This window comes from Callorhinus ursinus, unplaced genomic scaffold (genome assembly GCF_003265705.2).
Source record: "Callorhinus ursinus isolate GAN/ISIS: 27379988/994484 unplaced genomic scaffold, GSC_fseal_2.0 scaffold78, whole genome shotgun sequence".
Taxonomy (NCBI): Eukaryota; Metazoa; Chordata; class Mammalia; order Carnivora; family Otariidae; genus Callorhinus; species Callorhinus ursinus.
In genome coordinates, this window is record NW_027397140.1 from 2977346 (window position 1) to 3004891 (window position 27546).

At 37.1% G+C, this 27546-nt stretch overlaps 1 protein-coding gene across 2 annotated transcripts in view; it reads left to right on the top strand.

Moving 5' to 3' along the window:
• Positions 1 to 27546, top strand: part of GABRB3 (gamma-aminobutyric acid type A receptor subunit beta3) — a 298302-nt gene that overhangs the window by 257968 nt on the left and 12788 nt on the right. For both annotated transcript variants that reach the window (XM_025852092.2, XM_025852091.2), the window contains exons 7-8: positions 13102 to 13254; positions 19552 to 19796. In XM_025852092.2, coding sequence (XP_025707877.1) covers positions 13102 to 13254; positions 19552 to 19796 — 398 coding nt within the window. The remainder of the gene's footprint in view (positions 1 to 13101; positions 13255 to 19551; positions 19797 to 27546) is intronic.

A 27546-nucleotide genomic window follows, 5' to 3' on the forward strand; every position in this document is an offset into this window, starting at 1 on the left:
TGGGTTAGCCTGGTGATGGGTATTGAGGAGGGCACATTCTGCATGGAGCACTGGGTGTTATGAACAAACAATGAATCATGGAACACTACACCAAAACAAATTATGTAATATATGGTGATTAAAATAACAATAAAAAATTTAAAATAATATATATTTACTATAGTCAATGTATTTCTATTTAATGTGTCATCTACTTCTGTAAGACCCAAAAGGGATCTATGGTAGAATTTCAGGAAATACTGAAAATGTATTTTTTAAAATAAGTAGAAACTTATATTAGTCTTTGCATTTTTTTTTATTGAAATCTGAGAAGATATTGGCCTTCTAAATAAGCCTTTGGGAATAATGTTAGAAATTTTTACTGAACTTAACTTTTAACCTGCCCTACATTGATAATCCTTAATCATTTAAAAGTTGGGGTCTAGGAAAATTCTCTCAAAAATATTTAACAAAGCAAATGTTATATCATCATAATCTAATTACTGAAATTAAACCAGTGACTTAAGCAGGAATTTCAATAAAGAAAAGATTTTCATTTTTTAAATCCAATTTCTGTTTAAACAAAATAAATATACATGTGTTACTGAAGTATTTGGGATGTGCCAAAAATATCTGGCTGAATGTCCTTAAAGAAAATAGATCCCAATTCATTAAAAAAAACATGTGAGAATTTTAAGTAAATTGTCAAACTCCGGTTTTAAAGACTTCTAAGAGACTCCAATTAAGCAAGACATTCCTAGGAATGGTTAGAATTTTTCTCATGGTTTATTTTTTTTTATATAGAAGCATAGATTATTTCTTTTTTACTTTAGTGATAACTTTTAAAACCTTTCTGTATGAACACATATAGAAAATTACTTAAAATATAAATGTAGAGCTAAGAGAATTATCAGAAAGTGAATAATCTTATAACTGCAATTAGGTCAAAAAGTAGAACCACAAAATCCTCACAATGACTTCTCATTTCCTCACCTCCCTCCTTCTCAAAGGAAACCACTATCTTGTCACAGTATAATTTTGTGCTTTTGAACCTTATTTAATGGGATAATAGAGTTTTAATTAATTTGTGACTGTCTTCTTTAACTGAACATTATGCTTATGAAATCCGTCCACGTCACTGTCGTTCATTTATTTTCATTGCTATCCTACTGTGCAAGTATACCACATTTTGTTTATCCACTCGACTACAGATGTAGATTTATGACTAATGCTACTATTAACGTTCTTGTGCTTGTTTGTGAATATATGCACAAGCAAATGTTGAGTGTATACCTGGAAGTGTAATTGTGAATGTTCAAGCTTAATGATTATGCCACGTTGTTTTCCAAAGTGGTTTTACCAATTCTCATTCATACCGGTAATGCACTAGGGTTCCTTTTGCCCCATAACCTTGCTAGCATTTCACATGGAAGTCACTCCTGGGTGTTAGGTGATATTTTTTGGTTTTAACTTCCATTTTCTGAGTAATAGTGAGATTGAGCCCCTTTCCTTATTGGTTATTTGGAGATCCTCTTTTGTGAATTACTTGTACAACTCTCTTTTGTTAATTATCTGTCATTAATTTATTTGAATTATTTATACATTTTAGGTGCAAGCTTGTTATACATTACAGCATGTTACAAAAATGTACTTTTTTACATTCAGACCCACAGTCCACCTGACTTTTGTGAGTGGTGTGAAGTATGGGTCAGGTTTTATTATTTTCTGTAGCACCATTGCTTTGCAGCAACACATTTGTCATAAATTATTTTGTATGTGCATAGATCTGCTTTTGGACTTTATATTCTTGTACCATGTGTTTATTTATCCATCTTTGTACCCCTTATCTCACAGTGTTAACTACTGTAGCTTTAAGTAGAGCAGACACTTCATTTATTATTTACTCTTTATTTACTATTGACTTGATTATTTGGGGTGCTTTACTTCCTTATAACTTTTATAATCAGATCATTAATTTTTCACCTAGAAAATGGTTTGTCTCTTTATTAGGAATGCCTTAGTTAATTTGGGGAAAAGGCACATTATTGTGATTTTTCCAATCTGATATATTTTATCTCCATTTATATAGGTCTTCTTTATTTTGTAGTAATAACATTTTATGGTTTTCTGTATAAAAATCTTGCACATCTTTGTTAAACTTTTCTAAATGTTTGATATTTTCTGATGTGATTATAGATGGTAAAATTTTTTAACATTATTTCTTGTTTGTTGCTAATAAATAAGAACACAATGATTTATTATTGAACAACCTTGCTAAAGTATTTATTACTTCTGATAATTTATATGGAATGGTTTTTTTATCTCTTCCCAAACACTGCCGAGACCTTTGTGCATCTTAAATTGCCATTTCCTCATTCTGACTTATATATGCTATTGTCATTACATATTACAATTTTATACGTATTGACAACCCCGTATGATACTTTTAGTGTTGTTAAATGTTCACTTAGATATAATTATAAATGTCCTCTTTGTTATTCATTCTTTCTTTTATCTCCAAGTCACTATCTGTGAATGTTTCCTTCTGCCCAAAGAAATATTTTTTTTTCCTAAAAAACATTTAAAAAATATTTTCTTTAGCCTGAGTCTCCTGGTCACAAATTCCTTCTAGTTTTTTTTTTTTAACTGTTTATGACCTTATGTCATATATTCTTGTATGATGGTTCTAGAAATTTAGGTTGGCATTTTTTTTCTTTTCCACTTGAAGATATTATTTCATTGTATCTAGCTTCCACTCTTTCTATTGAGAAGACCCTTGTGGATCTAAGATCTGTTTTTTCTTCCCCCTCTAGGAATTTTTTATTTTTTTCTCTTTGGTTTTTTTTTAATTTCATTGATATTTATGATGTACCAAGATATGGTTTTCTCTGTAACTGGAGTTTGTAGATCTTCCTGAATCTTTGGCTTGAGGTCTTCTTGTACTTTTGGAGCGTTCTCAACCATCATTGCCTTTGCTCTATTCTCTCCTCCATTTTTATTCTAGGATTCCAATTTTAATTCCAATTTTACAATTCCAACATTGGATCTTCCCACTATATCTTCTATATATCTCATTTTCCCTTTTGAAATTTTCATTTTATTTTCTCTTCCTGCTTCACTCTGAAATTTTCTTCTGACTTATCTTTCAGTCCAACAATTTTCTCTTTTTATGTGTTTAATCTGCTATTATTATCCATGGGGAAATTGTGGACACAATTCAAAGTGTATGATGATATCTTCTTTCCTCAGAGAGGATCTACTATGCTTAGCTGTGTCAGGCAGCTAGAGGCATTAGCAATCCATGACAGGTAATTCTGAGTTCAGATCCAGTCCTTGTGTATGTGTTAATCCTTCTGGTTTATCTTTACTTCTTAGACAGAGCTCTTTGGAATACCTACTTGATGTGCCCTGTCCCTAGTGTCTGCTCTTTTAGTCCATGAATCTGTCAAATGTCCTACTTAACCTCTCATCTTTTCCTGCTAGAAAGTACATGTTTCAGCTACCTGAAATGTGGCGCACTTCTCTGTTTCTTTTTTCTCCCAGATCTTGGCCCAGATTTTTACTGGATTGCTATTTCTCCAGTGTCTTTGGGGAGATGTGTTTAAATTTTGTCCATTTTCTTCAAGTTGTTTCCAGTGGAAGTGTTACCTATTCTATAATACTTAAACACCATTAGTTTTTCTTTCTACTCCTCTTTATTTTTTCAGAAAAAAAAGTACCTTGTTTCAATATTTAATTCTTACTTAGTTTGGTCTATTAATACATGAGAGTAAAAAAGAAAAAAATTAGAATACATTTTGCATTCACATTTTCAAAATATAATTCTGTATTTTTCCAATAACATTATACAGAGGAAACACTTATCCCAAGTGTTGTAAAGCTCAACGGAGATCTAAGTCTTTGGTTGTAACAATAAAAAGCTGTGAAAAAAAAAAAAAAACAAGCAAAGCCCTTGAATAGCAGTTGGTAAGGGAGTCAGGTTAAAAGAAATATTGCATTAAATTCATTTCAATAAATATATCTAGCTAATAATCAAAGAGCTCCTTAAATATCACTCTGGATACAGGATCACCAGATTGAGACTTCATCTTTTCTATTGGTCTTGAATGCATATTCTGCTGACCAGCAAAATTTGGGATGTATTTTTTGTTTTTGCCAAATCTGAAATTTACTCCTAACTTTTTAGTTTTGTGTGAGCTAAAAGACTGAAGTTTTTGCTAGATACATGAAAAACAGATTATTTAATATGCTTCTTTAATTATGTGGTGTTTTTATTTCTCTTCCCTTTTTTTTTTCTGGAGTACATTTGGACTGATATCCTCTGGCTTTGTTTCAAAATACTTCTGCCAAGATTAGAAGAAAGAAAAAGAGAAGGATACCAAAATGAATGATAATGAAACATTTCTGTTAAGATATGTGAATTTTCTATTTTTCAATCAATTTTCAAAATACTATTTTGCTTTTCATTTATGATTATGACAAATTGCAAGTGTTTTTAAAGTCTGCATGTCACACTGTTAATACATTCATTTAATTTTCTCTAAAGTCCATTTGTGAACTCCATGCTTTAGTAAACTAAAGCCCTGTGATCAAATAATTGTCCATTGGGTCTATAAATAACATCTACTATAGGTCTAGAAAAAAGTATTATATGAAATGTTAAAAGCAATTTTCATCTCTATCTTATTTATAATATAATTTAATATTAAATTCTAGAGACAAATTCCCATTCTTTTTTCCCCCACTGACTTTTGTTAGAAGGATCCTAAGAGACAATTCATCTGTATTTCTCAGCCAATTGCTAATCCTTCAATCCAAAATGGTGGGCCCAGAGCAAGCTTACTGTCAGTGCTAAATGAGAGTTTAGCTCTCACAACTTGTTCCTATGAAATCATTTTCCTTTAAGGACTCCTGACCTATGAAATATGTCTCACTACAGAAGCCAGATTTCTTCAGAAAACATTGCCCCACATCTCCTTTGCAAAAATAATTCTCGACTACCTTTATCTTTTGGAATTACTTTTTAAACCTCTAGCACATTTTTTAAAAAACGCTCAATGGTAAAATCTCTTAGATTATAGAATCCTGAATGCAGAAGGCATCATAGAGGAAGAAAAGGAAAGAAAGAAGCAACTTGTATTTATCGAATGTGTATTTGGGGCCAGATAGTATGCTTGTTACTTGATACAAATTAAGCTATTTAATTTCCAGTAAAATACATATAGTAGGTATTCTTTTTTCTTTATAATAGATTTATCAAAATACAATTTAGATACCATACAGTTCACCCGTTTAAATTACACAATTCAGTGGTTTTAGTGTATTTACATAGCTGTATAATAATGACTGTATTCACTTTCAGAATATATTTTTATCAACTCAAAAAGAAACCCTGTACCCATTAGCAGGCACTCCCCATTTCTCCCAACCCAATTCTCCTAATCCTGGGCTTCTTTTACTTAACATGGTGTTTTCAAGGTTCATCCATGTTGCAGCATATATCAATAGCTCATTTCTTTTTATTGCTGAATAGCATTCCATTGTATGAATATATCATATTTCATTTAACTATTCATCAGTTGATGAACATTGGGCTGTTTCCACCTTTTGGGTATTAGGAATAAGGTTGCTCTGAACATTCATGTACAAGTTTTTCTGTAGATATATTTTCATTTCTCATAGGCATGTACTTAGGATTGGAATTGTTGGGTCATTTGGTAACTAACTATATTTAACTCTTTTGAAGAACTTCCATAATGTTTTCCAAAGTGATGGCACCATTTAACATTCCCACAAGAAGTACATGAAGGTTCTAATTTCTCCATATCCTCACCAACACTTGCTATTGTCTTTTCTTAAATTGAAATATAGTTGCCACACAATTTTATATTAGTTTCAGGTGTACAACATAGTGATTCCCACAACTCGATACATTATACTGTGATCACCAAATGTGTAGCTACCATCTGTCACCATACAACTGTTTCAGTACCATTGACTATATTCCCTATGCTGAACCTTTCATCCCCATTATTTATTCATTCCATAGTGGGAGCCTGTATCTCCCATTCCTTTCACCCATTTTGCCCATTCACCACACTTTTCCCCTCTAGCAACCACCAGCTTGTTCTCTGTGTTTATGGGCCTGTTTCTGCATTGTTCATTTATTTGTTTATTCATTTATTTGTTTGCTTTTTTTAGATACCACATATAAGTGAAATCATACAGTATTTGTCTTTCTCTGTCTGACTTATTTTTACTTAGCATAATATTATCTAAGTCCATCCATGTTGTCATAAATGGCAAGATCTTATTCTTTTTTATTGCTGAGTAATATTCCTGTGTGTGTGTGTGTGTGTGTGTGTGTGTGTGTGTGTAAACCACATCTTCTTTATCCATTCAACTATCAATGGACACTTAGGTCACTTCTTGGTTATTGTAAATAATGTTGCACAGGGGTTCACATATCTTTTTGAATTACTATTTTTGTATTATTAGTATTATTAGTATTGGGTAAATACCGAGTAGTGGAATTACCAAATAGTATAGTATTTCTATATCTATCTTTTTCCATTGTAGTCATCTTAGTGAGTATGAAGTGATATCTCATTGTGGTTTTGATTTGCATTTCCCCTAATAAGTAATAATGTTGGGCATGTTTTTATGTTCTTATTGGACACTTTCTTCTTTGGAGAAATTTCTATTCAAGTCCTTTGTCCTTTTTTAAATTGGGTTGTGTTTTTTTGTAAACCTTCTTTATATAGTCTAGATACAAGATCCATATCAGATACATCATTTGCAAATATTTTCTTCCTTTCTGCAGGTTGTCTTTTTTTTAAGATTTTTATTTATTTATTTGACAGAGAGAGACACAGCGAGAGAGGGAACACAAGCAGGGGGAGTGGGAGAGGGAGAAACAGGCTTCCCCCGGAACAGGGAGCCCGATGCGGGCTGGATCCCTGGACGCTGGGATCATGACTTGCCGAAAGCAGATGCTTAACGACTGAGCCACCCAGGCGCCCCTGCAGGTTGTCTTTTTATTTGCTTGGTGGTTTCCTTTGCAGGTTAATAGTCTATAACTCTGATGAAGTAAAAAAATTTTTTTTTCACTTGTGATATTCTTGTCCTATTTTAACATAAGAAAACTGAGGGTCTAATAGGACAGTCAGCTCCCAAAAGAATAAACCATGAGGCTGAAACTAGATCCTTTAGACACCCCCACTCTTTGCTTCACAGTCATGTGATACAACATTCTGGTTTTATTGTGGAGAATCAGAAGGAGAATCATTGCCTATTGAAACAATCTGAGAACAACTTTTTGAGCTCCGGTCTTGTTTTTCTTTCTTTCTGTGCTATTCCATATGTATCCTTCCCTTCATGGATTTTTTGAACATAAAATAATTAAGGGGACTTGTAAAGGGAGCAAGAAAATTACTAACACTATTTTTAATTTTAGGTTATGTTATAATGTGGAAAAGTAGATTATAAATGAATGAGCCCAGCATGATGAGACAGGCCATACTGACAAAAACCCAAGAGCATCACTGAGAGCTCACAAAGCTTCTTAGGCAATGGTGGGAGAGCCCCTCACAGTGGCCACCTTAAAGAGGGAGAAGCACATGTGTATAGGTCAGTTCTGCTGCAGTTGCTAAAATAGTTTATTAATTTATGGACACATTTGAGTGGCTCTCTCCCTCCACAAAGGTGACATAATACTCTGTCCACATTTTTTATGAGTTCTTCAACAATATTAATGCTTTAGAGAGCAATATTAATTTAGGCTAGATTAAATATCCAGAGCCTTGTTTTTGGCATAACTTTTAGTGCATCTGGGGAGAAAAGGTTGAGATCAGCATCTTTGATAGGTAATTTTCCCAAGGAAGCCCTGAACTGGAACAATGCACTTGTGTTCAGGGACTCTTCCTCTGTCTATTGGCTCAGCACCTACTTGGGAACCTGACCACATCTGCATTGGCACACAGGCTTTAGGGCTTCTGTGCCTTTCTGTTGTAATTTTTAAGCTTCTATTGCTGTTTTGAAGGCTATATCTTTGTGTAGCTCACTCACTACTTCTCAACTTTATTAACCACTAGCTATGTATGATCATATAGGGAGTTTTGCCATAGATGCAGCATACATTATGGCATTTGCCCTGCAGTGTAAGGACTTTGTCTAACAGAGCTACAAGAAGACTTTTATGTGCTCTTTAGGATGCATATCAAATGCAAAGGCCTTGGCCTAGAACATTCTCAACATCTCTGAGAATTCTTGTGTTTATTAACATTCTCAGGTCTCTTTCTCATGGCATATCGAAAGGCTTTTCTTCATTTGGCCCAGCTGAGTCTTTCACCTTGAAGACTTTCCTGCTTTCCTGCCTGAAAAAAAAAATTATTCAACCAGGAATAGTATCTCAGTTCAGATGCCATGAAACCTCTCTTGCATCATCAACTCTCATGCTCTAAAATATTTTTGTATCTCCAGCGGGCTCTTACCTCTGTTTACCAAGGTCAGTCTGTATGAGTCTCTCTGACATGGATTAATTGGAGCTAGTTGAGTGTGTAGACCCTCTTCTTTTTCATCTTTGTTATCTGCTCCATTCACCATTCCCACATCTGGAGTTATGAGACTAGAATGGATAGGGCATATGGTGAATGCCTAAAACTTGTTTTGATTTGAAGTGGCACTTCAGTTTTGACAAGTAGAATATATTTACTGGACAGATACATAAGAAAATGGTATGTTTCTTAATTTTCTAAGTTCTGTATTATGAAGTCTGGGTTATTCTAAGTTTTGTGTTATATCTTGGCAAATTTTCGGAGATTCAGGTATTTTTGAAATCAGATTAGTATTCCTTTCCTCAAGGTCTATAATGATCTTCTAAATGTTTGACTATGCATTCATGTCATTGGCCTCCATGTTATAGGGGACAAGAATTCCCAACAGCTTCAATTGTACTTCATTACTTAGGTATCAATATTTGCCTCTGTTGGGAATGGTTTCCCTGAAGAAGGTATACTTTGGGAAATATTAAGAAAGTTGACTTGAAAATGGAAAGTTGAGGAATATGGTAGATTAATTTTTTACTCAAAAAATATTTGCTGCTGTCCCTTGGGAGGGGACCAAACTGTTCTCCAATGACATAAGGATTGACAGTAAGACTTGCTTTAGACAAGGAAATGTGAAGGCAATTGAGTGTAGCACTTCTACCACAATACCCAGCAGTGCTTCAGATATAGCATAAGTGGATATGTAGCACAAGAAAAAAAAATCCTTGTTGTCAGCTACAGAGATCTGGGGGCGGGGGGATGGGGCTTTTGTTATTGCAACATAAGCCAACCTTTCCTGATGAATACAGAAACTATTGTAAGTATAGTGGATATAGTGAGACATATCTGAAACAAGAGAAGCAAATGATAAGTGATAAGTAAAGCATGAGATTGTCATGAAATTGCAAACTATGATCCAACATTGAAGTTACTTCAGTAAAGATATTGAAGTTGCTGTGGGATTTCAAACTAAGATTCAATAAAGATATTGAATGTTTTGAGTATTATACTTGCTAGAAAGTCATATAACTAAACCAGATACTCCTATTTTCACGCAAACAGATGTATTTGTTGATAACCTATGATAGTTTAGACATTTACCTAGGTATCACAGTATACGAAAAATGCATCACTTCACAAACTCTGCCTTGGAGACTGTAGAGGACTGTAGAATGTACTAAAGAAGATCCTGCCTTGTTAAGTCGTTATAATTTTAATGAAAAAGAAAATGACTCAAGAAGGTAATGACTTCTATTTGGAGGAAAGAAGAAAGGATTAATGGAAGATGTGGCATTTGACCAAGGTTTTGGAGTGTGGATAAGGAAAGACATTTCTTAAGGAGGGAAAAGTATGCGTGAATCAGCAGGCGCAGAAAGTATGGACAATTATTTTGAGGCAGTGAGGACACTCTTTGGGCTAAAAAATGGTCTACTTAATGAAGAGACATAGTAGGAAATAAAACTGAAGTTAATTTGGGAAAACATTTTGGAGAAACTAAAATTCCCAGATGCATATTTGGACCTTTATAGAAAGCAGTGAGCCATAGAAGATTTTGAGTATGGGTTGACAGTGAGTGTCCATGCTGTGCTTCAGGAATGTGTGGATGGATCATAGGGCCAGGGATCTGGAGATGGCAAAGCCGACAATGAGGCTCTGACCTGGCTCAATGGCACATCATACCAATGATCCACATATACATAAAATGTAATATAAAACAATAATAGAATCCATCAAACCTATGTCAAGGAAATTTTATTCCATTGATGGTGTTGGGAGGATTGGTTAGCTGTTTGGGGAATAAAAATCAATGTACATGTACACTTCATATTGAACACTGAAACAATTACCAACCTTAAAAGTAGGTTTGTGGTGGGTGCCTGGGTGGCTCAGTTGGTTAAGCGACTGCCTTCGGCTCAGGTCATGATCCTGGAGTCCCGGGATCGAGTCCCACATCAGGCTCCCTGCTCAGCGGGGGGTCTGTTTCTCCCTCTGACCCTCTTCCTTCTCATGCTCTCTGTCATTCATTCTCTCTCTCTAAAATAAATAAATAAAATCTTTAAAAAAAAAAAGTAGGTTTGTGGTTAAACTTCTATTGTGAACTTACCTAAGCCTAAAAACAAGTTTTAAAAATAACAAGGAAAAAAGAATGGATAAATTCTATATACAAAAAATTTAAGTATTTATATATCCCCCACTCAAATCCATTACAAGTTTTAAAACAAACAACTGTGAAAATGCTCGCAGACAATACAAACAAGGATTAGTATCACAAGAACTTAAATGAATAGGTGAAAACAATAAGGGGAACAAAAAATGAGAAAAATGAATAAATAGTATAATCAGATCATTTATGAGCTTAAATACAGAGAAAAAAACAGATATTTAAGAAGTATGCAGTTAAAGAAATTGATTGGAAAGGAAAATTTTTCCCAAAGAAATTAGTGAAAGTTATTTTTAAGAAATATTATGGAACATTGTCATGTTTACAAGGTAAGACAGACAATTCTATAAAGTGCTCATAGTGATGTGTATACTGGCATGATTCTTAGGCAAAGCAATTTGGCAATAAGTATCAGAAGCCTAAACATTGACCCAGCAATTCCTCTTTTAGCATATTCATCCTAAGGAAATAAGTCCAAATACAGAAAAAGGACTCTACTCAAGGATATTCTTAAGAATATTTATAGTTTTGTAAAAATGGAAATAACCTAAATTTGTAGCATTCAGGAAAATGTCTGTAAACTAGAGTACATATGTATATATTTGAAGGAAAATTAGGAAGAATTTTAAATTGTATTTACAAATAATTTGAATAAGTATGAAAATGTTTATGCTCTGATGACAGTATGCTATATGCATTTGATCAGAGCTATGTAAAAGAAATTCTACATACATGCAAAAACGACTGGAAGAAACTTCACAGATTGTCAGCCTTTAGGTGCTAAGTCTCTCAGGTGTCTTCTTTTCTCCTTTCTATAATTCTGACTGAAAATAGTTGATACCAAATAGAACCCTGGAGATAAAAGTCTTTATCTTCAATATAGAACTAGTAGTCTTGGGCGCCTGGGTGGCTCAGTTGGTTGGGCGACTGCCTTCGGCTCAGGTCATGTTCCCGGAGTCCCGGGATCGAGTCCCACATCGGGCTCCCTGCTCAGTAAGGGAGCCTGCTTCTCCCTCTGACCCTCCCCCCTCTCATGTACTCTCTCTCTCTCATTCTCTCTGTCTCAAATAAATAAATAAATAAAATCTTTAAAAAAAAAAAAAAAAAAGAACTAGTAGTCTTATGAGTAAATCAGGCGGCTAAAGAAAAGAATGTAGGGACAAACACAGAAGACATGGAATAAAGTCTGGAAAATGCATATATTTGGTTGCAGGAAGAGAGTAGTAGCTTGTCAGTCTTGGAGTAGAAGGAAGTCAAGAGAAGCAAGGTACAGCAATCTCAGGAGGGGAGCACCGTCCATCAGTGACGTTGGGAGGGAAAGAGGCAAGGAAGTTGGTGATTAGAGAAGGTCATTGAGTTTTCACTGGTTGTCCTTCCAGCAGCTTCACTAGAATCTAGATCAGGAGCTGGGAGGTTTGGGACTGATACAGTGGACAGTTGAAGTGGACAGGAGGAAATGGAGCCTACCCTTGCTTTGCTCTAAGAAAAGCAAAATAAAACAGAGAAGGCAAATATAAAACAAAATGTGACATAATTATTTTTTTTTAAAGATTTTATTTATTTTTATTTGAGAGAGAGAGAATGAGAGATAGCACGAGACGGAAGAGGGTCGGAGGGAGAAACAGACTCCCTGCTGAGCAGGGAGCCCGATGCGGGACTCGATCCCGGGACTCCAGGATCATGACCTGAGCCGAAGGCAGTCGTTTAACCAACTGAGCCACCCAGGCACCCCAAAATGTGACATAATTAGTGGGTGATTTTCTTACCCTGTGATGGTGGGGTCCCAAAGTGTACTAAGTGAGATGCACACATCAGATTAGCACTGGGATTCACTTACAAGAAAGCGAACAGGTGCTTCTCTGAGGCTCTCCTTAATGACTTGTCTGTGGTCAGAGTAGATCATTGCAGCGTACACTGCCCCCTGCGTCTGTGCCTCTCCAGCTCTCAGGGTAGCCCAGAGGTGTCCTTAGATGAAGATCAGCAATTCACATATCTGTGTACAGTGTTGCTCTAGATGGGCAGAAGGGACAACTGGTAAAAGCCATTTTGCCCCATAAAACCTTGAGCCAAATCTCCCCTATTTACAATGGAGAAGGGAACAGTCCTTAATTAAACAATGAACAAGATACTTGGCATTATTTGTATTCTAAATTAGTTTCCCAAAGTTTTCCCAGGGATGGTCCTTAGCTGAGCATTTGGCTTTAGAAGAGTATCCTCAATATTCTCTTATAGACTGAAATGGACTCCCCTCCCAATTCTTCTATAAATACCCTTAGGCAGACAGAAGCAAATTGCAGTGGCCACCTCTCAGTTCATGGGGTTTTCAAATGCATGCTGTTGAACCATGGAGGTCAAAGCAAACTTTTTTGTCTGCCATGTCTTTTCTCCAGTGTAATCTTTGTCTGTTTACCATAGGTGCCTATCCTCGGCTCTCACTGAGCTTTCGGTTGAAGAGAAACATTGGATACTTCATTCTCCAGACTTACATGCCCTCTATACTAATTACGATTCTCTCATGGGTGTCCTTCTGGATCAATTATGATGCATCTGCGGCTAGAGTTGCCCTTGGTATGTGTTATTTTTAAATGATATCTAAAATGTAAAGTAACCGTATCATTAAAGTATTAAGGAAGTTCAGAGGCTATAGTTCAACTACAATTTTTTGACATCATGACACCAGTCTTGCCCATACAGTCACTTTTTATCTTGAAACAATAATTTCATGCATGATTCCCTTGATGTGTTAATTTAATTATAAGGCTCAAATGTGAATTTTCATGCCAATCAAAGGGAAAATATGCTTGCCGAATATTTGCATAATAAAACTATTTTTGACACTAATTTTAAAGCAAGGACTAACATCTCCTGTTCAAAATTGTTCTGTGGCCCAGAAAGAAGACTTGATTAATTGGGTATTCATCTTCTTTAAGTCAGAAAAATTGTCAAATATTATAGCATGTAATTGGAGTTACACAATTTAATGAGCATTTAAATATGTGATTAGATTCTGAGTGATTCTTAAGAACGCTAGTGATTTGTACTGGCCACTGGTCATTTGGCAACTGGATTATTAGCTAATGTACAGTATATTTTATAGGTTCCAATAATATTTCTAATATTTTTAAATTATTAAAGGAAGGTTTATATTTTCAAAAAAACATTATTCTCTATTCAGCTAATTATTATGAAGCTGCATGAATGAAATAATCATTTAAATACATTTTAGATAAGTATAGAGCTGAAGAGCAATTATCTAGTGCATCCCTTCTCTGGGAGGGTTGAATTCGATTCCTGAAAGCAAAATTATCAATAATACTTTGGAAAATAATTATCAATACATTTGCTGGTAAATTAGCCTAGAGAGAACCATAAGAATTCAGGGTTCCAGTTATCCCTCTTTCTTCCCTTTTTTTTTTTTGTTTTTCATCTTTTTCCAGGACTTCAAGTTGATTGACACTGTTTTCCCTAGGAAAATGTGTGTACATGTATGTATGCGGATGTCTGGTTTAGACTCACAGATAGGTGACTGGCAGAGTTACATTCAAGATTAGATTAACACATAGGAAATCAGGTAACTATTCCTAAAAGTGTTAGCTGAATAAAAAGCTAGTTTGAAAAGAAGAAAGTATCAAAAAACTAAAAGCACTATGTTATGTATTTCTAATGGGTCTAGTAAGAAAAGCATCCCTCAAAAAGATCTCCAGGATTTTTCTATGGCCTGCAGAGGTTACCCTGTTGCAATAGTCCTTTCTGTAAGTTTCCCCTTTCTTTTTTTTTTTACTAGATTATTCTCCGTGAAATAATTTTCTCTTCTTCTCACCTGGAAAAGCCAGAACTAAAATGTCTTTAGAGGGGCAGATCTAAATTTTGCAGACCTGTTAGCTTATACATTTTCAGAGTCTCTCTTTAAGAAAGAGAATATAAAATAGACAAATATAAAATTTCTAAGACCCCACTCCAAGTCTGAATGAGGACTATGCAAGTAGAGCTCTAAAGCTAAAGCTTCTTGAGTTTCACATTGAATCGGCCTTGGAGAGTTTGTCATTATTGAGATAAGTAGAGAAATATAAGTACCAAAGAACTGTAATTATCTAGGATCAATAGGAGTGAGGTGTACTGAAAATGTGAATTTCTAAATTTTCTAGATATACACGTTCTATAGCTCCTTCATTGTAAGACACTGTCTTCCACAATATTAAATAATCTATCTGAAGTGAGTTGTAGTGAACCCAACCTCATTACAGTATGTGAAAGTAGATTCCATTTTTTCTAACAGAACAGCATTATGACTATAAATCTAAATCATCCTGTTATGGCTTTGCTAGGACAAAGGAATGGTCTGCCCAGAGTTGCTAAGGCTTCACCATTGGAAGAGTGCCAGGTTCTGACAGATGTCACAACTCTGGGAGGCAGATGTGAGTACAGAGGCAGAAGTGAATGGGCATTTGCCAGTGTCTGGATGAACCTGAGGCCTGGGGGTCTGGAAGGCAGCTGTGACCCTAGGGCCACAGGTCTGAGCAGACAACAGTCCAACAGGTCCAGCTCTCAATGTAGGATACCAGCGTGCTCACTCCCTTTGTCCCACCTTCTGCCTATGTAGAACAGGGTCTCTGAGCCTGGGTCTGCAGGGATCAGGAAATGTCACTAGGTCACCTCCAATAACTAAGGGAAAGTATATTACAGGGTCATGAACACTGAATAACAACACAATAATCATTAACGCTGAAATTTGCTGAATACTCAGGTACCAGTTTCTCTGCAAGGCCACTAATGGGGTTACCTTACCTGTTCTACAGAACATCCATAGCACAATAAGCAGTGTTATTGTTCCCATTTGACAGAGCAGGAAAATTAGGTACAGAGAAGCTACATAACTGGTACAAAGTCATATGACATTTTAAGTGTCAGAAGAAAGATTTTAATCCAGTTAGTCTGACTCCAGGATTCTCTCCCTTAACCACTACAGGTGATTCCTATGGTGTCAGTAGAAAGTACATGCAAGAGTTATCTTGTCTATTACATTGTAAAAAAGGATCAAAAAGAAAAAAATAAGCTAAGCAAGAACTATTATTAATTATTACTATTGAGGGATCCCTCAGAATCTTCAAAATGCTAATGTGCTCTGTGCCTCTTTAAGAAGATATGGCTATGGTTTGGGGGCTTTAATTGAAGAAATTCTCCTCCCGCATCCCTTTTCTACCTGTCTTGTCTTGTAACACACCTTTGAAATGTTTTGAGTGCTGTTATCAGCATCCTGAATGGCTGCACCATGATGAATGCACCTCATTTCTGAAAGAGATCTTAGAGATACAGGTCGGTGCAGAGGAGTGTTCAGCAAAGATGTCCATGGAACACCCTCTCTGGCATAGGGCTCTGTTGGACCTGCAGTGGTTTGGGATTGTCTCTCTATTGAGAAGGGAAACACTGGTCCTTCACAAAGCTGTGTTGCACTGCTGTTCTGTATGCTTCAGGGTTTTAGGTTTCTACTGACCAGGGGCTGACTCCCAGATCTGTTGAATTGTTAGTGTTACAAACCATCAGGTTGCAAAGTTGGGAGGTGTAATTAGATGATCTTCCTCAAAACCCCGAAGTGAATAATAGTGAATAATAGTACCGGTCCTTTTAAAAGGGAAAATTTAAACTAAAATAATTTAGGCCACATTATTTTGATCACAAAGAAGAGAAATAAAATATCTTTTGATTAAATGATGCAAATTATATTTTTATTTCATAGTCATCTGTATAAATGCAGTTTTTCAAATACGATATTAGCATAATCTAAGTGAGAAATATTTTGAGGCTAACAACTAGTAGAAAGACTGAACAGCTCGATCAGTATACAAAGAACATGGAAAGCACCAGTCATCTCCTGTACTGCAGTTGGATGGGTCCCCTTAGAGGGTGGAAGCTCGAAGCAAGGCTGTGGCTGTGGGTGTCTCTCCGGGAAGCCAGAATCTACTGAATAATTTATTTTTCTGTAATGATAATAAATACAATTATTTGTTGTTATTAGTGTTAACAATGCCAGTTACCATTATTAACATATCACCATTGGTTTTCAGGCATCACATTTAGACTTCACAGCAGCTGTAGACAATGGTGTGGACCATCAAGGCTCAGGTCATGCTGCTGGGAAGTGGCAGGGCTAGGTTTTTGGCCTGGGCCATGTGGCTGTACCATCCAGGTCTGTGAATCACTACAGTCCACCATCATCCACAATATCTAGATAGGAAGTAAAATGATACAGAGAATTAGTAAATGTACTGGCCTTTTAAACTAAGAGCTAATGTGAGCCCAAAAGGGGACTCATCCCAAAACCATACTCCTCGAGCCTGAGCTGATGGGCCTGAGCCAGGTTGCTGTCCCATTTTACTCAGGGCTGCTTTTCCAGGCTGAGTGCCTGTGACATATGCTGGCTCTTCCTATCCCTGTGTTCATTCAGCCCATTTCCCAGGACATCCACTGAGGCCTGTGTCATATATGTCCGCTCAAAATAGTCAGCTGGAGAGCCATAAGAGTCAACTGGAGAGAACCACAGCATTCATGCTTTCCTAGTACATTTGGAAGGAAAAAAAAGTTGCGGCAGCAAAATTACAAAATTTTTGAATAATGGTGAGAACACCTAATTTTGGAGAGTTTGCGTGGTGTTTTCACATTTATTTGTAAACTATAATTATCCCATTGCCATTTTCGAATTTTAAAAGTCCCCAGGTGCACCTGAATGTTACTTTAAAGGGGAATCTTAAAATATTCTGACATATTCGATTTCCATATATTCCATAAGCTATCATGGTTTGCAGTTACACACAAAAATAGTTTCTCAGTGCCTCAGTTCCCTCCTCTACTTTTCATAGCAGTTTAGAGGTGGGTGGAAGGAAAGCATGTGCTAGTGACAGAAAGACTGGGCTTTATTCCCTGCCCTCCAGATGGTCCCAAGCACGTAGAGATCTGTGGTCTGGAGGTTCTCTCTGTAGGACACACAGGGTAAGGATGCTTACCTCCAACGATGGGATGGGAACCTGAAGGGCATCAAATTAAGATGCTTAACAAGTACAAACCCTCCATTGGAGAGTTGGGTGGGATCTGGGGGCTCAGAGAAGTGCCTTTGGAGGAATCATTTGTAGAGGTGGTCTGGGCTCTGCCTTGTATCTTGGGAACACTGACCTTTCTGGCCTGCACTGTCCCCTGGCCTCAGTGACATCATATTTTTCAGGTTGCTGTGGCTGAGGGACCATGGTTAAAGCTCTCACTTTCAGAAGTCTCCTTTTTGAGGGAAGGCATGAATAGCAATGAGGAGGAAGTGTTTCTCTCCATTGGGTCCTTGAAGACACAGGGATAATTGCATTCAGTGGCACCAGCTGAATGGATAGAAAAGAGTTCACCCTTTGGAGCTGTCTTTTTTTTTTTTTAAGATTTTATTTATTTATTTGACAGAGAGAGAGCACAAGTAGGGGGAGCAGCAGAGGGATAAGGGAGAGGCAGGCTCTCCGCTGAGCAGGGTGCCAGACGTGGGGCTCCATCCCAGGATCCTGGGATCAGGACCTGAGCAGAAGGCAGATGCTTAACAGACTGAGCCACCCTGGCGCCCCCCTTTGGAGCTGTCTTAAGAGAGAGCAAGTCAGCTGTAGCATTTACTGTCCCACCAAGAAGTGAGCAATCCATATCCTTCCTGCATGTATGACTTCACTCAGTTCAACAAACTCTAGTCATGTCACCGACATGTCCCCTCCTTTCTGTGGCTTCAAATTATCCAATATGGAATCTTTGTATTGAAAACAACAAAAAAAAAGTCCATTGCTATGGTATAATTGCAAAATACGGTCCTTACGTGTTTTTAGAGACTGGACTTAGCTCTGTTAGGGAAACAGAAATCATTCACATACTACTATCTAGAGAATTCAACATTATGATTTAAAAAAAAAAAAAAAAGGATCTGGTCAGTTCCCCCAGAATATGGCAAGATTCATTAGCCCTTGACTTCACCACGCATGTTCTGAGAAGCTTGTATAGCCTCTTAGTTGAGGAGGGAAAGGACTCTGAAATCATCTGTCCTCAGGAGCTTCCCTGAAGTACTCCTCTTCTTTTTTTTTTTTTTTTTTTAAGTACTCCTTTCTTTTTAAGCTCAGGACTGGACCAAGTCTGCTATCAGTTTTAAAAATCATTGCCTTGGGGTGCCTGGGTGGCTCAGTCATTAAGCATCTGCCTTCAGCTCAGGTTATGATCCCAGGGTCCTGGGATCGAGCTCCCTGCCCCATGGGAAGCCTGCTTCTCCCTCTCCCACTCCCCCTGCTTGTGTTCCCTCTCTCGCAGTGTCTCTCTCTGTCAAATAAATAAATGAATAAAATCCTTAAAAAAATAAAAAGAAAAATCATTGCCTCATTCCCCTTTTTCATAAAGCATTGTGGTAAGAATTGTTTTCTTTTGACGAGCAGGCTCACTGAGCCCTCACTAATGGCCATAGGTGACCCTCTTCTTTGAGTCTTCATAGATTCATTCTTCTTGGAAGCTTCCATCCAGACACACAGTGTTTTATGTTAATTTCTGGGGTTATTTTCATTTCTTCCAACTTTCCTAAAAAGCACATTCTCCTTTGCTGCCTACACATCTCCATATATTCTCCATTCCATCTCCCTGTGAGCCAGGTGCCATGGGGTGGTGCCCCACCAGAGAGCAGAGATGTCAGCTTCCTGACCTGAGCTGTGACCTGATGTCCATACATGTTTCATGCTCTGTTGCTTTCTGATCACCTAATAATATTCAATCTACTCTCTCCAACTATTTTGAGCTCTTTGAGAAAATACAATAGTGAAACTGAGGAATGGAGCTGCAAAGCCGCAGCCTCTTACCCTTTTGTTTCTTTTGTAGGGATCACGACCGTGTTGACGATGACAACCATCAACACACACCTTCGGGAGACATTGCCCAAAATCCCCTACGTCAAAGCCATTGACATGTACCTCATGGGCTGCTTTGTCTTTGTGTTTCTGGCCCTTCTGGAGTATGCCTTTGTCAACTACATTTTCTTTGGAAGAGGCCCTCAAAGGCAGAAGAAGCTTGCAGAAAAGACAGCCAAGGCAAAGAATGACCGTTCCAAGAGTGAAAGCAACCGGGTAGGCCCTCCACCAGCCTGACCACGCACCCATCATGCCTTTCACAGACCCACCCTGCTCCTACCACTTATCAGTCACTACAGTTACTTGCATGACCTTTAAGTAGTTGTGTGGGCTTTTGATTATAACCTGAAATGTTGCCTTCTGCAAGTCACTGAGTTTTATATAAAACCAAAATTAGTGCAGAAGCGGGAGAAACCACAAGCTTCCAGTTTCCTCTGAAAAGAACAGAACATGTGAATACCATGTGGGATGTTGGCTCTGAACTTGACAAGCAAAAGCATGTTTCCAAAATGTTGCAATATTCCTTTAGTGATAAAATTACAAATTTTATTGTCCAGCACGCCACTGTTCTTTTACAGTGTGGGCAGACCTGTCTCTCATCCACCCACTATCTGGCATAGTCCCCTAGTCCAAGGTCCTTAGTGCAAGGGAGGAACCGTGCTCTGTTCAAGGGCTCTCATAGATCTGCCCAGGCCCTGTCCCCTGCTGGGTGTGTTCACAAAAGTCAGAGCCTGGCATAGGCAGATAGCAGTAGCCAAGGATGGTGCATTGCTTTAGGAAGCCCTTGGGCTGTACACTAAGAAAGAGACCATAAATTAGGTCCACCCCCTCCAGCCCAGCTCAGCATCCTTACATCCTTCTGGTTACAAAGTAACTTTGCAATTACATGTCATTTCATTTTTATTTTAATAAAAATATGTCATTGCAATTATAAAGAATACTTTAATGAAAGTACATTATAATTTCTATGTAGTTTTTGTCTTTATCTTTTTACCTCTTGTACCCCATGAAGTTCTCAAAAATATATTTCTCCCTGTTTACATGCTACACTTGCTCCTACATTTCTTTATTATTTAATTCTTCTTGCTAAAGTTACTTATTTCTCAAGCCTGTGGTCTTTCCTTGCTTTTTCCCTTAGTACGTGTTCTTAGTACATGTTATGGGTCTGTTCCTTAGAGAAATGCAACAGCTCCTTAGAGTATTTGCTGTGTCCGTAGACCACTGATGGCCCAGAATAGGTTCACAAACATTCATGAATGAATGCAGGCAGTTAAATGAATGCAAATGGTTCCCATCCCTTCAGCAAAACATAAATAGAGTTGGTCAGAGAAACTCAGGATCTGTGAAAAAAATTAGGCTTCCATAGGCAAAATTATCCTGAACTTCTTACTGGAAAATATACTTAGTACCACACTGTTATGTTTCTAAATACGTCTACATCCTACTATGAATACACAATATGCTTTGGTCATGCTGTTTCCAAGGAAACTGGAATTCATCACATCATTACTGTTTTCATCACACAGATATACAGACACACATACACATACAATGCTGTTTTTCCAAATTCCCTCATAATTTAAACAGATCATAAATTTGTTTCCTTTCTCCTAAATGAGATGGTTTAGAACAGTCAGGTTGTGCTACAGAAATACCTTTTTGAGTGTGAAGCTTAAAATTTAAAGCAAAAACAGAAACACCTCTAACATGCACAAAGAAAAGTAGCAGAATATGAAAAATATTTTACATCAGATATTATACTATAAATCAGATGCAGAAGAAAATTTTATTTTATTCACAAGGCCATTTTATTGTTTTTCTGAAAATGTTTCTGTGTTTTCCCAGCAGTTTTGTTAAAGCCTTTATATGTTCATATTTTTAAAAATCTATAATTGTAGATCAGCTGTCAAGGTCTAAAGTTGATATACAAATTCATAGGTACTAGTTTTAAATGCATATTTGATATTCTTAAAGATAAGCATTAAAAATTATTGCTGACCCACATCTAAGACTTTATTTTTTTTAAAGATTTTATTTATTTATTGGAGAGAAAGAATGAGAGAGAGAGAGCACATGAGAGGGGGGAGGATCAGAGGGAGAAGCAGACTCCCTGCCGAGCAGGGAGCCCGATGCGGGACTCCATCCCGGGACTCCAGGATCATGACCTGAGCCGAAGGCAGTCGCTTAACCAACTGAGCCACTCAGGCGCCCCCCACATCTAAGACTTTAGTGATAATTTTCAGATGGAAATGAATTTCCCATAAAGCTTATATCATGTGATGTGGATGAGTTAAGGGAAAGCAAGAAAAGAATCACAAACTTCATGCAAAACAGAAATGTCACTATGCACCTGGCCAATACCTTCAAGAATTCTTTGTAATTATAATTATTCATTCATTCACTTTTAGTGATATCTTTCAAGATCGTTTGTTAGCGTGGCCATCAACAACCTCAGGGAAACCCATCTGTGTTATAGATGGGGCTCAGAGGGCTGCATCTGTCCTTAGACTGAAAGAGGACACTGGCCTGACCACAGGGATTTTCACTGCCATTGTTTTTCTGAGGTCACCTTTCCTGTCCAATAAGGGGATATCAGGGTGGTACCCTCAGGGGCTCTGCAGGCCACCAAGAGGGATCTGTGCCTTCAATGACTATCTTTGGGATGAAGGTGTTATTGACCTTACTATAAAACCTTAAGTAGATTTTCCTTATATTCAGTGGTTGCACATTATTTTAACATAGTGGTTGATGCATGAATGCTCAAACTGTTCACGTATTCACTTAGTTTCTCCTCAGACCAGTGGTGCAATGTAAATCATGCCCTTAATTTATTTGTGCATAACCTCTTTGGTTTCCTGAATTGTATCTATACTCAAGAGTTAGTCTTTGATTGTATTTAAATTTCATGAAGTGGCAGAAATTTGTAATTCCTTCCAAGGTATTAGAGCTGCAGACTTGACATCATTCCTCTTACTAAAGAGCAAGATTTCTTTCCTCACATGACAAATACCTTTTTTTTTTTACTTTTTCTAATAGAGTATTTTGCTTATATAGAAGCGTGAAGATAATTAGAGAATGAGTATTAATAAAGTGCCAGTCTGGTGAGAGATTCTAGAAAAAAATGAAAACCCCTTTGTGATATATTCTGCATGAGATGTTTTCCACCTTTGAATATTTGGCCTCTTAGGGTTATAGAGCAGGAAGAAAAACTATATTAAAATCATTGATTCTAATTATAGTAGATATGAGACAAACTTTTAAAAATATGAAGTATTCATGAAATGCTTTAATTTTGTTTTCATGAAATGCTTTAAAAAATGCAAGTCATCATCTATCATTCTATACAGGGCATTTCAGTCTTATGTTTTACCAACACCACTTCCATCTGTTTGAAGATTTAAATTTTAGATGATAGGAGAAGATTAGCGTCTTTTGGGGACATATTTGTTTAAAATGTTTGGTTTCTAAGACTTAACACATTTTAATAACTCTTTTAATTCTTTTAGAAAAAAAACTTCTTATAATGTTGGAAATTTTCTACACATTGCTTCACTTTTAAATGAAAACTATGTAAATGTAAAACTAAAAGTCAGAAGCATCCAAACTAATTTACACTAAGCTCTTATTATCCAATATATGTTCAAGTTACTTTCAACATTATTGTTTCCATTACAAGTGTTCACCCACTCTGAAATAGAAATCATGGGAAATAGGTGTTGGTTATTGAGACCTACCTCACAAGAGCTGTGTCCTGAAACAGCTGCAAGGTAGCCATAAATGTCCAAAGCACCCAAGAACCCTCTAATTCTGTAAATTATTGATGATATTGGGTTTGGTTTTCCTTAAGGTAGGTTTCCTTCACTAGAATCAAGGGCACAAAATTAGATCTCTGCCCTCATGAAGTCCTTTCCCAAATGCACAGCACTGGCCACAAGGAACTTGAGAAGACAGGATATCGATTCAAACAAATTTGTCATTAAATCTTGAAAAATCAACTCAACATTCAGTTGACCTCATTTCTTGTGTTTTCTCTGTTCTCCCTGTATATTTCCCAAAATCCCTGTGTACATTATCATCTTTTTGCCTTGGATTCTCTCTTTCCAGAATCCCTTTCTTCTTTGTCCACATCTTCCCCTCCTTCAAGACCTAAGCCAGATGCTCTTCTCCATGACATTGCCCAGGATTTTTTTTTTTCTTCTACTTGTGTCTGTCCTGCCTCTGTCACTCCCTTCTTCAAGAAATTGGTCTTGTCCCTGTTCTCCCAAATTCCATGGCACATGCTCTGCACTTGTGAAATGGCATGCTACATTTCACATGGCCACCATGCTTTCTCTGCTAAACAGCATTTGATTTTTCATATCAACCAAGATATGCACACCATGGCTCAGATGTGGTAAACGCTCATGGAATGTGTGTCCATGAATGAGTAGTAGTCATCATCAGAGCACCATTTTCTGCTGATGTGGTGTGTTTTTTCACTTTTCTAGTGGGAAGAGAGGGTAAGGTTCTTAAATCCATCTTTTTAAAGTCAGGTGAAGCTAAATCATTAGAACCATTGATATTGATCAGAATTAGCTTCTCACAAAATATTCCCCTCCCTTCCTATAAAAAAGACTTGTCTTCATTTGGTATTTAATTCTACAAAGTGGTTATTTATGATCTCCTAGATTTTATTAAAGGGAGCTTTTCATATGGCATTTTTTATAAAAAAGAGACAGTATTAATGGCATGTATTTAAAAATGTGCTTAAGGTTCATTATGCAGTATTTTTTTTTAAATGTGCTTGTTGATTACTTGAAACTCTTACCTGCTAGACCCCTTAAGAGTAAGGATCTTTTCTTATTCATCTATTAGGGTCTTTCACCTAGCACAGGGCATGGTACAGACCAGATATATAGTAGTTTTTTTTTTTTTTTTACATGAACAATCCCACAAGTCTGGACCCTTCGTGTGCAAGTCTCCAGTGAAGTATCCATGTTCCTAAGTGGACCACTGGGCTTTGTAACTCATGGTTATGTTATACTTAAAATATTACATAAAATGCAAAGAACATTTTTTAGAGTTAAGCGATGTTTTCTTTTTTTTCTACCTTTAGGAAAATAATTCCAGTCCTCTGAGGTTCTAATTAGCATATAGTAAATCATTTATTATTATGGGAAAGTATAAATGCCACATGAGGACTTAAAAAAAGCAAGCATCTTCCAACGTTGGTTATTCTCTGGCTCAACCTTAGATAAATTTTGTTTTAAATATATCAGCTTACTATTTAATTTAATGTTATTTTTTTAATAATTTTTATTGTTATGTTAATCACCATACATTACATCATTAGTTCTTCATGTAGTGTTCCATGATTCATTGTTTGTGCATAACACCCAGTGCTCCACGCAGAATGTGCCCTCTTTAATACCCAACACCAGGCTAACCCATCCCCCCACCACCCCCTCCCCTCTAGAACCCTCAGTTTGTTTTTCAGAGTCCATCATCTCTAATGGTTCGTCTCCTCCTCCGAATTACTCCCCTTCATTCTTCCCCTCCTGCTATCTTCTTCTTCTTTTTTTTTCTTAACATATATTGCATTATTTGTTTCAGAAGTACAGATCCATGATTCATCAGTCTTGTACAATTCACAGTGCTCACCATAGCACATACCCTCCCCAATGTCTATCACCCAGCCACCTAATCCCTCCCACCCCAACCACTCCAGCAACCCTCAGTTTGTTTCCTGAGATTAAGAATTCCTCATATCACTGAGGTCATATGATACATGTCTTTCTCTGATTGACTTATTTCACTCAGCATAATACCCTCCAGTTCCATCCACGTCGTTGCAAAGGGCAAGATCTCATTCCTTTTGATGGCTGCATAATATTCCATTGTGTATATATACCACTTCTTCTTTATCCATTCATCTGTCTATGGACATCTTGGCTCTTTCCACAGTTTGGCTATTGTGGACATTGCCGCTATAAACATTGGGGTGCACGTACCACTTCGGATCCCTACATTTGTATCTTTGTGGTAAATACCCAGTAGTGCAATTGCTGGATCATATGGTAGCTCTATTTTCAACTGTTTGAGGAACCTCCATACTGTTTTCCAGAGTGGTGGCCCGAGCTTGCATTCCCATCAACAGTGTAGGAGGATTCCCCTTTCTCCACATCCCTGCCAACATCTGTCGTTTCCTGACTTGTTAATTTTAGCCATTCTGATGGGTGTTAGGTGGTATGTCATTGAGGTTTTGATTTGGATTTCCCTGATGCCTAGCGATATTGAGCACTTTTTCATGTGTCTGTTGGCCATTTGGAGGTCTTCTTTGGAAAAATGTCTGTTCATGTCTTCTGCCCGTTTCTTGATTGGATTATTTGTTCTTTGGCTGTTGAGTTTGATAAGTTCTTTATAGATTTTGGATACTAGCCCTTTATCTGATATGTCATTTGCAAATATCTTCTCCCATTCTGTCGGTTGTCTTTTGGTTTTGTGGACTGTTTCTTTTGCTGTGCAAAAGCTTTTTATCTTGATGAAATCCCAATAGTTCATTTTTGCCCTTGCTTCCCTTGCCTTTGGCGATGTTTCTAGGAAGAACTTGCTGTGGCTGAGGTAGAAGAGGTTGCTGCCTCTGTTCTCCTTTAGGATTTTGATGGACTCCTGTCTCACGTTTAGGTCTTTCAACAATTTGGAGTCTATTTTTCTCTGTGGTGTAAGGAAATGGTCCAGTTTCATTTTTCTGCATGTGGCTGTCCAATTTCCCAACACCATTTGTTGAAGAGACTCTCTTTTATCGACTGGACATTCTTTCCTGCTTTGTCAAAGATGAGTTGACCATAGAGTTGAGGGTCCATTTCTGGGCTCTCGATTCTGTTCCATTGATCTATGGGTCTGTTTTTGTGCCAGTACCATACTGTCTTGATGATGACAGCTTTGTAATAGAGCTGGAAGTCCAGAATTGTGATGCCGCCAGCTTTGCTTTTCTTTTTCAGTATTCCTCTGGCTATTCGGGGTCTCTTCTGATTCCATACAAATTTTAAGATTATTGGTTCCATTACTTTGAAAAAGGTGGATGGCATTTTGATGGGGATTGCATTGAATGTGTAGATTACTCTAGGTAGCACTGACATTGTCACAATGTTTCTTCTTCCAATCCATGAGCATGGAACGTTTTTCCATTTCTTTGTGTCTTCTTCAATTGCTTTCATGAGTATTTTATAGTTTTCTGAGTACAGATCCTTTGCCTCTTTCGTTAAATTTATTCCTACGTATCTTATGGTTTGGGGTGCAATTGTAAATGGGATAGACTCCTTGATTTGTCTCTCATCTGTCTTGTTGTTGGTGTATAGGAATGCCACTGATTTCTGTGCATTGATTTTATATCCTGGTACTTTATTGAATTCCTGTATGAGTTCTAGCAGTTTTGGGGTGGAGTCTTTTCGGTTTTCCACATACAGTATCATATCATCTGCAAAGAGTGAGAGTTTGACTTCCTCTTTGCCGATTTGGATGCCTTTGATTTCTTTTTGTTGTCTGATTGCTATGACTAGGACTTCTAATACTATGTTGAATAGCAGTGGTGAGAGTGGACATCTCTGCTGCATTCCCGACCTTAGGAGAAAAGCTCTCAGCTTTTCCCCATTGAGAATGATATTCGCTGTAGGTTTTTCATAGATGAGTTTTATGATATTTAGGTATGTACCCTCTATCCCTATACTCTGAAGAGTTTTGATCAAGAAAGGATGCTGTACTTTGTCAAATGCTTTTTCTGCATCTATTGAGAGGATCATATGATTCTTGTTCTTTCTTTTGTTAATGTATTGTATCACGTTGATTAATTTGCAGATGTTAGACCAGCCTTGAAGCCCAGAGATAAATCCCACTTGGTCATGGTGAATGATCCTTTTAATGTACTGTTGGATCCTTTTGGCTAGTATTTGGGTGAGAATTTTTGCATCCATGTTCATTAGGATATTGG